The sequence below is a fragment of the Phoca vitulina genome, unplaced genomic scaffold (genome assembly GCF_004348235.1).
Source record: "Phoca vitulina isolate PV1807 unplaced genomic scaffold, GSC_HSeal_1.0 scaffold10, whole genome shotgun sequence".
Taxonomy (NCBI): domain Eukaryota; kingdom Metazoa; phylum Chordata; class Mammalia; order Carnivora; family Phocidae; genus Phoca; species Phoca vitulina.
In genome coordinates this window covers 23,837,095-23,852,217 of record NW_022589713.1, presented here as the reverse complement: position 1 = coordinate 23,852,217, position 15,123 = coordinate 23,837,095, and the positions used below count along the sequence as shown (strand labels likewise).

Below are 15,123 nucleotides of genomic sequence, written 5' to 3'. Positions count from 1 at the left end.
AAATACAATAGATGAAATAAATAGTAGGCTATAGGAAGCAGAGGAACGAATCAGTGACCTGGAGGACAGAGTAATGGAAAGCAATCAAGCGGAGAAGGTGAGAGACAAATATTGCATCATGAAAATAGACTTAGAGAACTCAGTGACTCCATCAAGCATAATAATATTCACATTATAGGGATCCCAGAAGAGAGAGAAAGGGAGGCAGAAAATGTATTTGAAGAAATAAGAACTGAAAACTTCCTGAATCTGGAAAGGGAAACACAGGAGGCACAGAGATTCCCCCCAACAAATTCAACCCAAGGAGGTCCACACCAAGACACAGAGCAATTAAAATGGCAAAAAAAAACCAAACCAAAACAAACCAAAAAAAAAAAAAAAAAAAAAACAGTGATAAAGAAAGAATGTTACAGGTTGCAAAAGAAAAGAAGACCATTAAATACAAAGGAAACCCTATAAGTCTATCAGCTCAATTTTCGTCAGAAACTTTCCAGTCCAGAAGAGAGTGGCATGATATATTCAAAGTGCTAAAAGGGAAAAATCTGCAGCCAAGAATACTCTATCCAGCAAGGTTATCATTCAGAATAGAAGGGGAGATAAAGAATTTCCCAGACAAACAAAAGTTAAAAGAATTCATGACCACTAAACCATGCCTACAAGAAGTGTTAAGGGGGACTCTGTGAATGGAAAACAAAAACCATAAGTAAGAGTTAAAAAAAAAATACAAGCACAAAAGAAAAAAAAATTAAGCATATCTGTAAAAATCAGTCAAGAGAAGCACAAAATAAAAGGATGTAAAATATGATACCAAATATCTGAAATGTGGAGGGGAGAGGAGTAAAGAATGAGTTCAAAGTTAAGCAACCATCAGCTTAATATAGACTACTATAAGCAAAAGATGTTATATATAAACCTAATGGTAACACAAATCAAAAAACAGTAATAGATATGCAAAAAATGAAGAGTAAGGAATCCAAGTATATCACTAAAGAAAACCAGCAAACCATGAAAGAGAGCAATAAAGGATCAGAGAAAAACTGCAAAAACAACCACAAAACAAGTAACAAAATAGCAATAAATACATATATATCAATAATTACTTTGAATGTCAATGGACTAAATGTTCCAATCAAAAGACATGGTGTCAGAAAGGATAAAAAAACAAGACCCATCTATATGCTGCCTATAATTTCTGCAGGTGGAGACTGAGCCTAGCTTTGCATGAGAAAAGAAATAAAGGGTATTGTTATACAAATGTATGGAGAGTCCAGTTCAAATAGAAGGGCTGAATCTGCCCGCATTTCTTCTCGAACTTTCATTTGTTTGGAAGCGTGGGAAGAACAACGTCCCCAGACAAAAGGATTTTGAAGGTTTGTATGCTGGTCTTTGAAAAAAAAGTTTAAAGAGTGCAAGAGAGTTTAAAGTCATGGGGAAAGGCATACTCTGGGGTCAAGGATAGGGAAGAAATATAGCAAAGTCAAGAGTAGTTTAATAGTTTAAGTAAAATATTAAATGATGTGACACAAAAAATATTAAGTTCTATAAATGCCTAATTATTACTCAGAATTTAGTCTGTGATAATTTGGTCTTTAAAAAGAACCTTCTGAGTTAAAGTCATTTTTCTTTTCTTTCCTAAACAAAATAACTTTTGAGAGTATTTCTCTAGATCCTACCTACAAGTGCTCATTAGCTGCCTTGAGGCTCTCTGGGGTGAATTTTTTTGGTTTGGCCATTGGTTCCTCAGCAGCAGGCACTTTCTTGTTCCTTTCATCTAAGTGGAAACTTTGAAAGGTATGTAGTTTTTGAAACAAGATGGAATTCTTCCCCAAATTTGTACCCTAAGACACTTTAGAACTTGGATTTGACTTCACAGCATGGTTATACAAAAAATAAAAGATCAAGTGCTCACAAGGTTAAATTTCAGGAAAGCCCTCTTGGATGCAAGACAAAGGCGGGGTGTAAAACGAAAACAAAAGTAGCCTGAGTTAAAGAGGTCATTTGATTTTACTCTACACTCAAGACTGCTCCTCTCTGTACGCTGAAACAGGTTGGTTTTTTCATTTTCTCATTCTAACTTGGATAAGATTGTTTTTTAAAGCCCAAAGACTTTGTATATTTACCTATGTAAAGAGAGTCTTAATGCACAAAAGTCTAAATGTTAACATGTGCAAAAAAGAGCTATTTGAAAACAGCTATACACTTTAATCTTAAAACAAAAATCTGAATATAGCAAGAAGAAAATATTTTATTATTTCTGGTATTATGTTAATATCATTACTTGCCTATAAAACTTTGCTAATGAGAAAATAGGTTTTGCTATACCATTATTTTCTGCTTTATTTTACAAATGCTATTTTTTTGTTCTTGTAATAATTATAAAGACATCTAAAATATGTTCCTGTATATCTGCCAGAAGGATCAATTCCTGCAAATAATTTCCATTCCTGTCCTATTTACTCACATTTTTTAGTAAGATTCTTATTTAAAAATATACTTCCTTAGTGTCTTATATTATTTGGGCATATTATTCCTTATCACAAGGGTCAAGATTTGTGATGAATGAGAAAGAAAGAACAAAGTTCATACTGTGTTAATAATTAACACATAAGAAAATGATGATCAGAATAGAATGGTCTTCCAGATTGGAACTTTTCAAATAAACTTAAGGGTAAAAATAGTCATTTTAAATTGTTGGCTCCTGGTTTGTACATAATGAAAGCAATTCTTCTATGTGGTACGTTTCCTTGAGGAGCCTTCTCTGCTTTACTCATCCAAAAAGGGTTAGTAAGAATAAGAATATTCTTTTGGAAATGTATCATAAATTGGCACACTGTTTTGAATGATTCTATAAGAATGTTAGAGCTTCTTCCAAGGACAAAAATAACCAAAGGGAGACAGAAAGGCTAAGGAAAAAGCAAAATAAAACTCAGCAGTAAAATAAAAACACTGAAAGTCAATTTTATATACATTTTAAAACTTGTGAATTCTGGGGGCGCCTGGTTGGCTTGGTTTAGCGTCTGCCTTTGGCTCAGGTCCTGATCCCAGGGTCCTGGGATCCAGCGCCGCCTCAGGCTCCCTACTCAGCCAGGAGCCTGCTTCTTCCTCTCCCTCTGCCTGCCGCTCCCCTTGCCTGTGCTCTCTCTCTCTCTCTCTGTCAAATAAATAAAATCTTAAAAAAAAAAACAAAAACAAACAAAAAAATTTGTGAATTCTGTGCGAGCTTATCTTACTTCTATAAGGTGTTAATAACCAATACCATAAAATAACTAATGATGAGACAAGAAGATTCCTACCATATAATCTATCTATTCTAGACTAATAGCTTTATATCTGCTTGTAAAACCTTTAGTTTGACAAATATTTACTAAGCACCTAGTGTATATCAGCCACTCCATAAGGTATTCATTACAAACATAAATCCAACAGGTCATACTCTTAGGGAACTAAGAAACCCATCTTTTCCACAGGATGGGGTCAGTTCTCTGAGAATGAACGTATGTATGTAGATATAGCTATTGGATCACGAAAGTCTTCTGGGGAGGTGATGTCCAAGTTAACTGAGGAGGAATTGGCCCTTTAAGAGAAGGGCAGGAAACAGTCTATCAGATGAAGGAACAGAATGAGTAATGATGTAGACACGTGCTACAGCATGGTGTGTGCCAGCAAACTGCTTGCAGATGAGTACTCTAACTGTTTGGGGCGTATAGTAGAGAGATGTAGCACAGTGTGGGGTGCATAGTAGAGAGATGTAGCGGGAACCATGGGTAGGACCACATTATGGAGGGAGCCTTGGGCATCATGCTAAGGAGCTTGGATTGTATCTTTCAGGTGGAGTAATGTGTCTTTCAGGTGAGGAGCTAAGCAGAAGAGTGACAGATTGACATTTCAGAGATATAGAACTCTGGTGGCAGTAAGAAAAATGATTTTGACAAAGAGGTGGTAAGGAGGATTAAGAGTAGCAGATACCAGTTGGGAAGATATTGTAATAGGCCAGGTAAGGAACAATGGTGGTCGAATGGTGCAGATGTGTCAAAGAGGGCAAATTAAAAGAAAGAGGCAGATTCACAATCTATTGGGAAGGTAAAATCAGAATTTAGGGTCTGACTGGAAATTAGGGATGAAGATGAGAGAGGTCAAGGACAGTGTAGGCTTAAGACTTCGGTAACTAGTGGAATGATGCTACTGAATGATAGCATACATTCAGCATGTGTGACAGGGTTTGAAGGGAAGCTAACTAGAGGAAACTTTGTTTTATAAAGGCCAACTAGTGAAATTAAGTATAAACACTGAGGTAATTTATTTAACTTATTTTAAAATAAATTTATTTTTAAAAATGTTTATAAATAATAAAAATAAATTTATTTTAGATGAATAAAATAATGTACTTAATTTACTGCCAATATCCTACATAAGAATCACAAAGTTGTATATGTAAAAAATATAAGACTTTTTATTCCTTTTGTTGAAATGACTAAATTTTCATATTTTAAAAACTATTTTTACATAAAAGTCATTACTTTGATTTAGGGTTTAATGATTAAGAAAGTTCCTCAGGGTAATCTCTCTGTCAAATAAATAAATAAAATCTCTAAAAAAAAAAAAAAAAAAGAAAGTTCCTCAGGGTATTATTTTTATTGTTCTTGTGTAAATTCCAGCTCCTGCACACAGACTTGTAAAAACAGGGGATGAAGAACTAATCTTGGGCATATACTCCAGTGTGGCTTCCACTGAAGAGTTTCAAATTTCAAAAAGCAGCAGATTCAGCCTCACCTATGTTATAGCAACAATCTACTCTCTAGTAAAAGAACAAAACATATGCTAGATTAAAAAGTGTTTCCTTTTAAACAATATTAAAATGAATATTCTATGTTCTTTTTGACATTTAGATTGGAGCCATGGCTTTGGAACACAACCAGTCAACAGATTACTATTATGAAGAAAATGAAGTGAATGGCACTCATGACTATAGTCAGTATGAAGTGATCTGTATAAAAGAGGAAGTCAGAAAATTTGCAAAAGTTTTCTTGCCTGCCTTCTTCACAATAGCTTTCATCATTGGAATTGCAGGCAATTCCATAGTTGTGGCAATTTATGCCTATTACAAGAAGCAGAGAACCAAAACAGATGTGTACATCCTGAACTTGGCAGTGGCAGATTTACTCCTTCTATTCACTCTGCCTTTTTGGGCAGTTAATGCAGTTCATGGATGGGTGTTAGGGAGAATCATGTGCAAAGTCACTTCAGCCTTGTACACAGTCAACTTCGTCTCTGGAATGCAGTTTCTGGCTTGTATCAGCATAGACAGATACTGGGCAGTAACTAAAGCCCCAGGTCAAACAGGAGTGGGGAAACCATGCTGGCTTATCTGTTCCTGTGTCTGGACGGCTGCCATCTTGCTGAGTATACCTCAGCTGGTTTTTTATACAGTAAATCACAAGGCTAGGTGCATTCCCATCTTTCCATATCACCTAGGAACCTCAGTGAAAGCATCAATTCAAATGCTGGAAATCTGCATCGGATTTGTAATACCCTTTCTTATTATGGGAGTGTGCTACTTTGTCACAGCAAGGACACTCATCAGGATGCCCAACATTAAAAAATCTCGACCCCTCAAAGTTCTGCTCACAGTAGTTATAGTTTTCATTGTCACTCAGCTGCCTTATAACATTGTCAGGTTCTGCCAAGTCATAGACATCATCTACTCCCTGATCACCGACTGCGACATGAGCAAACGCATGGATGTTGCCGTCCAAATCACGGAGAGCATTGCACTCTTTCACAGCTGCCTCAACCCAATCCTGTATGTTTTCATGGGAGCCTCTTTTAAAAACTACATTATGAAAGTTGCTAAGAAATATGGGTCCTGGAGAAGACAAAGACAAAACGTGGAGGAGATTCCTTTTGATTCAGAAGATCCTACAGAGCCAACCAGTACTTTTAGCATTTAAATGTAACACTGCTATCTCTTGCTTCGATACACATGAATGCTGCTTCTCCCTCAGATAAAACATCTGCTTTATTCTGAAACTTAAATCTCAAACACCGTGGTGCCAATTTACAGCAATCAAGAGGTGGGGGGAGGATGGGGAGAATATAGCAACCAGAAAGAGGAGGAAACGAAATAATAAATGCACAAAACATGAACTTAAAATTAACAATATAGGAAAATAGTATTAACAGGCATAAATAATAAAAACAGTATGCTATGAATTAGGCCATCTGAAACAGATTAATAAAAAGGCTTATATTAAGGGGCATTTCTAATTATTTTAAATGATCTAAATTTTAATGTAAGAATGATCTCACTGCATAATTTCAGTACTTGAATAACTATACAGCAAAATTTAATCCTTTTTTCCTATTTCTTAGTTTGTGATTTCCTAAGACCCCAGAAAGAATAACAATTTAACAATTAAGAAATTACATAAAAAGCTTTACTGGCCCTTTTAATATACCCGTGGTAAATTTTTTTTTTCTTTTTATCCCTGGTAAATTTCTGAACATATAATTTGCTTCCATGATGTCAATTTTCTTTAGTAATAAACTGGTTATCCTGTTAGATTTACATGTATACTCTAGAAGCAATCTTTAGATAATCATATTTACCTAGATGCCAATTTTGTGACTTCCTAAAGGGCTCATCCATTTATGTGAGTCTATTATTGAGGGTTGACTAACCAATACATTTTCTTATGTATAGATTCTTATTATTTTGCTTAAGCACTTGCATTTTTAAGCAATAAAAGTAACACAGTAATAAAAGTGACACAATTTTTAATAACATGTATATCTTATCTCTTTAACTACATTTATAAATTATTACAGTTCATTTAATATGTCCCTACTGAAATTTAATTTTGATAGAAACTACATTGATCAATAGTGTGCACTAATATGAATTTTCTCTCTCGCAAACTATTAAAAAACTGTGAACTGTAGGGGCGCCTGGGTGGCTCAGTCATTAAGCATCTGCCTTCGGCTCAGGTCATGATCCCGGGGTCCTGGGATCAAGCCCCGCATCGGGCTCCCTGCTCTGCGGGAAGCCTGCTTCTCCCTCTCCCACTCCCCCTGCTTGTGTTCCCTCTCTCGCTGTGTCTCTCTCTCTCTGTCAAATAAATAAAATCTTAAAAAAAAAAAACAAACAAACACCTGTGAACTGTAAAATTGTAGGGAAAAAAAGACATGTCTTCTGCTCTTAAAATAAATATCACCTAATCAAGATATGTTATTTTAAAATTACTTTTCTTTGGGGAGCCTTTGTGGCACTGTCGGTTGAGCCTGTGGCTCTTGGTTTTGGCTCAGATCGTGAGATCAATCCCCAGGTTGGGCTCCGCACTCAGCATGGAGTCTGCTTGGAGTTTCTCTCTCCCTCTCCCTCTGCCTCTGCCCTAACCCCCACCCCTGCACTCTCTCCCTCTTTCCAAAATAAATAAATATATATATTTTTTAAGATTTTACTTATTTATTTGACAGAGACACAGCGAGAGATGGAACACAAGCAGGGGGAGTGGCAGAGGGAGAAGCAGGCCTCCCGCGGAGCAGGGAGCCCAATGCGGGGCTCGATCCCAGGCCCCTGGGATCATGACCTGAGCCGAAGGCAGATGCCCAACGACTGAGCCACCCAGGTGCCCCCAAAATAAATAAATGTTTTTAAAAAATTACTTTCGTTTAATCAAATATTTCTAAATTTGAATATGCTTTCAAAGGCAGAATTTAAAGAATGGTGATCATGAAACTAATAACTATGTATCATATTATTCTAGCACAGCACCTGGGACAAAGGATGGATCTGAATACTCACCACTGCTCCACCATTTCTTGCCGTTAATTACATAGCTATCTCCATCTCGCTGGATGCTACATTCAATATTTGTGGCATCACTCGAAGCTACATTGGGCTCTATAAATAAGCAAAGGTTGAATTTACAGGCAGGCAGACATCACCAGTTTACAAAGAGACTTTAGATAAGGAAATGTGAACTCTTTGAGGATAGAGGCATGTTCCTAACCTTCCTCCCTTCTTCCACTCTGGTTCTCCTATAACCTACACATAGTAGGTATTCAGTAAATGTGCATTGGAAGAATGAATGAATTTCGAACACTGGGATCAGCAATCTGAATTGTGTTCTTGGCTTCCTCACTGATACATGATTTGAGATAACGCAGTCAATCCTCTCTCTAATCATCAAAAGCAGATTAGGAATATTGTTGTTTACTGTCCACAGTGGAAATCTACTAAATACTAAATATTTGCAAGCCAGATTTCCCCACCATCTAGTTTACTATCTTAGACAATTTCCAACTGTACCTTGCAAATTCCATCAGGAATGCTCTCACTGACTTATTTTGCATTCTGTAAAGCCTGCTCAGCACAATGTCTTCAGAAAGTTTTCCATGGGACACCCTCACACAACTGCTTTACTATATGGCATTTCAAAATGTACAGGCTAGCCCTCAATCATAGTAATCTGCACTTGTTAATATGCTGCTCTTTTAAATGGGTCCTTCAGATATTTTGTGTGTTCTATTTCTAAAACTAGAGACCCATGGGGTTCCTTTAGAAAGGGATCTGTGTACTTATTTTGTAACCTCCAATTAGTGCTTTGTAGACAACATGTCACTGCAGATGTTCAATAAATGCCTCTCACTGATTTTAAATGGAGATCAGTTTTGCTATTATAAATACATACAGTGTTATAGAAGACTTTTAAATCTGGCTAAAATTATGACCAGATGACATTTAGTTTAATTCTAAACTCAACTATAAAATGATGACTTTTTCCTTTGAAGAATTCTCAATTGCTGTTTCCTATGTACAAATGGTACCAAACCCATTTTTAACATGCTCCTAATTTTACTTCCCCATATGATCATAATTTGAACTATGTGACCAGCATTGCTGAATGGTCTCTTTTTCTAGGTTTATGGCAGAGTTAAGTATTTTGTAACTATCAATAAAAATTATTACAAAGATGACTATTTCATACACAAGGGCAAAAAAGATATTAAATATACATACATGGCAATTTTAGAAATGCAAGTCAAAAGATTATGAAGTTAGGTTTACTCTGCTGCTAAATGCCTAAAGTAAACTGCCAGAAAACATCACCTGGTATCCTCCCAAAGGGGAGGACAATTTTATTCTGCACATTTAAAAATGCCAAAATTTGAAATTGGGCTCAAAACAAACATATGCCTATCTCTGTCCATGGGCAAATTTGCCTGAAATACAAAGCCGTTCTTTCATTTTAGCTCATCTATAATAACTCCAGGATGACTGACTGCACAAGGGGAGAACCATGATTTGCTTTTACCTGTCATACAGAAACAGGAGGCAATGTTCCCTTGAAGAAGAGGCTCAAGCCACTGCTGCTTCTGCTTTTCACTTCCATATAGGTGAAGCAACTCCATGTTCCCTGTGTCTGTAAGTAATAAGAAAAAAACACTTCTTTTGCATTTAAAAATTTACCAATATGAAATCCAAACTTTATGTTGATAATATACACATGTATCTTTTTAAGGCAAACATCTGTTTAAAAAAATATTTTGAAACATAATAAATATAATTTATAATGAAGGTATGCCATAAATAGTTATTATAAGTATATGGCATTTGGTGCATATTTATTCAATTTGTGTTGAATTACACACTTGTCTGCTTCGTCCCTAATTCAGTCTTAATTGAGGTCTGACTCAATTAGGACTAAGGAAAACAATTTACTGCCTTAATCTTTCCCTGCTTTCTTGCAAATACGCTTTGCTAGGAGTGACTGCAATGCTCCTGGAGAACAATTATCATTACATGCTCTACTGAGACTCCATCGCTGAGACTCCTGTTCCTCAAACATACACTGTGCTAACTTTCACATATTTGCCTGTGCCAAGCCTTCTCCCAAGTCCAATTCTACCCATCATTCCTAAGTAAATTCCTGCTTCTGAGCCACTTCCATTGTGAAGAATCTCTGATTACCCAGTCAGAAATATCTCCTTCCTCTGAACTCAGAGTAATATTGTCTCTTTACCTCTACCATTGCTCTTACTTTTGTGTACCCCCTACCATCTAGAAAAGTACTAGGTAGTATCTCAAGAATGCTAAACACAGAATCCCTGATAGAAAATGACAGCAGATAACTTCAAAGACCCTTTCTAAACCTCAGAGGGCATTGTTCAGTAACTGATATACTACTATCACTCTCATATAAAAAAGAATGCTTCATTATCTGCCATGGAGCAAAACACTCTAGGGGCTTTTCTCTGATATTTGTTCCTATAAAACTTCTAAAAAAGAAAAAAAACTAAAACCTTTCCCTTGGGATGCCTGGGTGGCTCAGTAGGTTAATCATCTACCTTTGGCTCAGGTCATGATCCCAGAGTCCTGGGATCGAGTCCCGCATCGGGCTCCTTGCTCAGTGGGGAGCCTGCTTCTTCCTCTGCCTGCAGCTCCCCCTGCTTGTATGCTTTCTCTCTCTCTCTGACAAATAAGTAAATAAAAATTAAAAAAAAAAAAAACCCTTTCCCTTGAAAACTGATTACTCATAAGATTTTTTAAAAAGATTATTTTATTTTAGGAAGAGAGAGAGAGAGAATGAGAGATCGTGTAGTGGGGGGGGGAAGAGGGAGAGGGAGAGAGAGAATCTCAAGCAGACTCCTCGCTGAGTGGGAAGCCCAACACAGGGCTCAATCCCACAACCCTGAGATCATGACCTGAGCTGAAATCAAGAGTTGGATGCTTAACCGACTGAGCCACCTAGGTGCCCCGGTTATTCATTAAGATTTTCAGGAAGAATTTTTCAGTATCACCTCTAAACATGACTCGAAGGACAGTCACTGAAATGCCTATGAAAATGGAGTTAAATCAAAGTTAAGTCTCTCAAAATGTATTTGCACTCTGTTCAGACACTATTAACAGAGCCAAAGTTACATTAAAATGCACAAAATTCCTAGTAGATTAACATTAGCTTAAAATTCTTTTTGACTGAGGGAGAAAATGAATCTTGAGTTATAATTAATGAAGCTCACTGTTTTCTTTGCTTATTTTAAATTCACTGTTTCTCGTTATAGTTCAAATGAGGTAAATATTGACTAAGGTCTTCCCAAAAATTGTCAGTTTATTCTGAGAAGCTGGCAAAACGAAGCTATCATTTACAGGTTGGAAAAAAGCCTAGATAAGTTACTTCTACAAAAAAATTACTCTCCCCCAAATCAGCCCATAGGCCCCCCAAATTTTCTAGTAATAGCTATAGAATTAAAATTGCTATATTCAACATTCTAATATACAATATTGTATGACTTCATGAAGGGCAAAAAAACAAAACAAAAGACAAATTGGAAGACTACATATGTTTCCAAAGCTTTTCGAACTATTTGGAAAGCTTGAGTAGAAATTCATCTTTTATACTTAAGAAACCTCCCAAAGTATTTAATTGGCATCAATTACATTCCCTTCTTTATCTGCTTTGGAAATGCTCCAAAACACAATGCCCCAAGGCCTTCATGAAGATATCTCCACTACAAAGAGAAAACGCCTAGTTTTCTACTTACAGTTTTATACATCCTTGTTTGCTAAGGAGAGCTGCTAATCATACTTTGGCCAAAGAAAATGTATTTTCCTGGCCAATTTTAAAATTTCAGCAGTTTGGTGATATCATTTAGACAGTACAATTGATAGACTCATGAAATTTTAATACTAGAAATTTTAATGCTAGGCAAATGATCTTCTAGTGAAAAGTGAGTTCACGGGTCAAATGGAGAAATAGTGGCAGAGCTGCGTCTGCAAAGGAAGTCTTCTATAGCATTATTTTTTCATATTATGACCCATTAGTATGTCATGAAATCAATTTAATGGAATATGGCTAGCATTTGCTAAAAAATAAAATAGATCAAAATAGAACACATTAGATTAGACTCACTGGAAAATATCTGAATATATTGTATGTAATAAAGGAAACTATTATTTCATGAAACCCTTTTTCAGTAATATATATGCCTTTCATTTCTTGTTCCCCAAGTCCCTTGCCCAATCCATCCATCCGTCCATGAACATACACATACAACTACATATGCTACATATTGGGTCACAATATAAATTATATTTCTCACTATGAGTAGCAATAAAAAATTTTTTTAAAAGACTACCAGTTCTCCTTCCACAAAATTATGCCATCTATACAGTATAATGTAATAGCTTCACATAAATGAGATGAAGTCTTTAGAAATTCTGTGATAGATTTGACTTTTACAATAGCCTCATTATTGGATTAAAATGTAGTACAGCAGTAATTTGATAAATTGGTAATTTGAGGAGGGGAAACTACCAAGGATAAGTTCAACCGTGCATCAGAAGTCTATAACTTCCTTAATAGTTCCAAATTAGAGTCAAAGTCCACTGTGCAAACACTTTGCTATGCAACCAGATTGTGTTTTCTCTCAGATATCCAATATACTTCTTTTTGGTAGTTCCATCCTTGATTAACTCTTTTTGGGAAAGCTTTAGCAGCAGGGCCATACAATGAGCACAAAAGGCAATACTGAGGTCTAACTTATTCAGTGACAATATAGGATATCATACCATCATCCTTCTACAACAAATCAAATGTTGGTCCTTGACTGGGAGTAACAGAATAACCAGAGTAACCTGGGGGAAAAAAGACAAAAGACATTCCCAGGGTCTACCTTAGACCTACTGAATCAAAACTATAGGGATGGAGCCTGTGAATCTGTTTTTGTTTTAAGTTCCTTAGCCAGTTCTTTGACAAATCCAGGTTTGAAAACACCTTCTACAGACTACATTCCAGGTTTATCTCTTCCATATTACCTTTTTAAAAAAATTTTTAGAAAGATTTTTATTATGTATTTGAGAGAGAGGGAGAGCACAGGGGGAGAGTGAGAGGGAGAAGGAGACTCCCTGCTGAGCAGAGAGCCCAACATGGGACTCGATCCCAGGACCCTGAGATCATGACCTAAGCCGAAAGCAGACACTTAAGTGACTGAGCCACCCAGGCATCCCTCTTCCATATTACCTTTTTAAAGAAAAGTTGGCCTCCTTCCCTTATCCTTCCAATTTTTCATGCCAAAATCTTTGGAGGCATCCTTGACTTCCCCATATCCAATCAGGAAATCCTCTTTGCTCTTCCTTCAAAATATATTTAGAATCTTTCTACTTCTCACCTTTTCTTCTGCTACCACCCTAGAACAAATCCCCATCATCTCTAACTGGGATTATTATTACAACAGACTCCCTGCTTCCTTCCTTTCCTCCTTTTGTTAATTCCCAACATAGTAGTCAAAGTGATTCTTTTAAAACTGACATAACATCTTGTCACTCCTCTGGTAAAATCTCCCATGGCTTCCCATTTCACAGGAGGTACAAGCCCTTACCTGCCCTATAAGGCCCTTTCCTCCCTGATATCTTCTCTTACTATTCTCCCAACTATGCCACGCTCCTTGAGTCTTCTTGGAATACACCCATCATACTCTTGCCTTAGGGTCTATGCATTTTTTGTGCTATGGAAATTCTTTCCCCAGATACCAGCATAGCTAACTTTCTTGCCTTTTTTAAGTCTGTATCCAATGTCATTTTCTCAGTAAGGCCTATCCTGGCCATTCCGTGTTAAACTGTAATTTGCATTTCTTGTTCCCCAGCATTCCAGTATGGCCCTACCGTACTGGTTTTTTTTTATTTTTTTCCCCAAAGCACTTTTCATCTTCAAACTTACTACGTAATTTACTTACTTACAATATTTATTATTATTTATTTATGTCTCCCTCCATTAGAACATCAGCTCCATGAGGGCAGGAATCTTTGTGTATTATATTCTTTGATACATCCCAAGGATCTAGAACAGTGCTTGGCACGTTGTAAGTAATCAATAAATAACTGGTGAATAGGGGCACCTGGCTGACTCAGTTGCAAGAGTGTGTGACTCTTGATCTTGGGGTCATGAGTTCGAGCCCCACGTTGAATGTAGAGATTACTTAAATAAATTTTTAAAAACTTAAAAAAAAAACTGGTAAAGAAATGGAGAGATAGTGAGGCTAACCAAAATATTTGGAACTCTCTATCCATTCCAACTAGCCATATAAATATCTAATACCCAGTCACGAAACTGTAATCTTTATATTGCCAGTCCCTTTGGAGGTAGCCACTACTCACTAATACTCTTAATGCAATGATGTTTAACAAAAGAATAATCCAATGAGAATATCAGATCCATTTTTTTAAAATATTTAAAACAAAGTAACTGAGAGGTAAAATTGTAGACAAGTTTATAAACCAATGACTTTGTGTAGAAAAACTTCCTGTCATAAAATAGAGGAATTTCAAACACTGTTCAAAATATCTGAGAAAGTTCTGTTGTTAAATAATATAGTAACCTGGTGCTTGGCAGTTAAAGACATCTGGAGCAAAAAAGCATTTTCCTGTTTCTTCAGCAATCAAGGCATAGTCCACCTGGCTGAGACCGCTTACAGCTGGCAAAAACAAGTTCCAGAGGCCTTCTGCTTTGGCCATTTCCTGTCAAGGTGATGAATATGCCAGAGTGATCATAATTTACCATGAACTAAAAGAGTTTTTTTTAAAAAGATATTGCTATTTATGCTTTTTGAAATTTAAAAACACTTAGGAAGTTATTTATTTACCCTACAGTGTGCAAAACCAAATAGTTACTAACTCATTACAAATCAACAGTTTCCTAACTGTTAAAGAAATGCCTTTTCCTCCAAGTTTCCTTAGATTTGGCTGAAAAAGTAAATTTGCCTTCCTGAGTACTTCTTATTGAATCATAGTTATTACAGAATCTCCCACATTTGAGTATAATTATGCCAAACATACTATTTTGTACATTTTAATTTCTTACATGTGTTGTGGTTAGGATTTAAAAACATGAAATTAGACTGAGCCCATGTGAGACAAATGTCCTGCTTGATGTCTATTGCAATTTTGCAACAGATGGTAGTGAGTGGTGTTGATCATATTTTTTCTTTCAAAGCTGTAAGAGGCTATCTTCATCACATACCATATACAAAACACTATGTAACCTAATTTGATACTATAGATTCTGTTTTTAACTTTCTTTTTAAAAAGTTATTATTGATATATTTATTATCTACATATATAACAACAGC

At 36.2% G+C, this 15,123-nt stretch overlaps 2 protein-coding genes across 2 annotated transcripts in view; one reads left to right on the top strand and one right to left on the bottom strand.

The window, feature by feature from the left end:
- Positions 1-15,123, bottom strand: part of ACAD11 (acyl-CoA dehydrogenase family member 11) — a 99,155-nt gene that overhangs the window by 42,696 nt on the left and 41,336 nt on the right. The window contains exons 11-13 of the mRNA XM_032408692.1: positions 14,374-14,512; positions 9,315-9,422; positions 7,802-7,900 (exon numbers count right to left, since the gene is read on the bottom strand). Of these exons, the coding sequence (XP_032264583.1) occupies positions 7,802-7,900; positions 9,315-9,422; positions 14,374-14,512 (346 nt within the window). The remainder of the gene's footprint in view (positions 1-7,801; positions 7,901-9,314; positions 9,423-14,373; positions 14,513-15,123) is intronic.
- ACKR4 (atypical chemokine receptor 4) lies at positions 1,154-6,903 on the top strand. The gene is made up of 2 exons (XM_032408697.1): positions 1,154-2,047; positions 4,887-6,903. Exon 2 carries the CDS (start codon positions 4,896-4,898, stop codon positions 5,946-5,948), a length of 1,053 nt encoding a protein of 350 aa, XP_032264588.1. The 5' UTR covers positions 1,154-2,047; positions 4,887-4,895; the 3' UTR covers positions 5,949-6,903.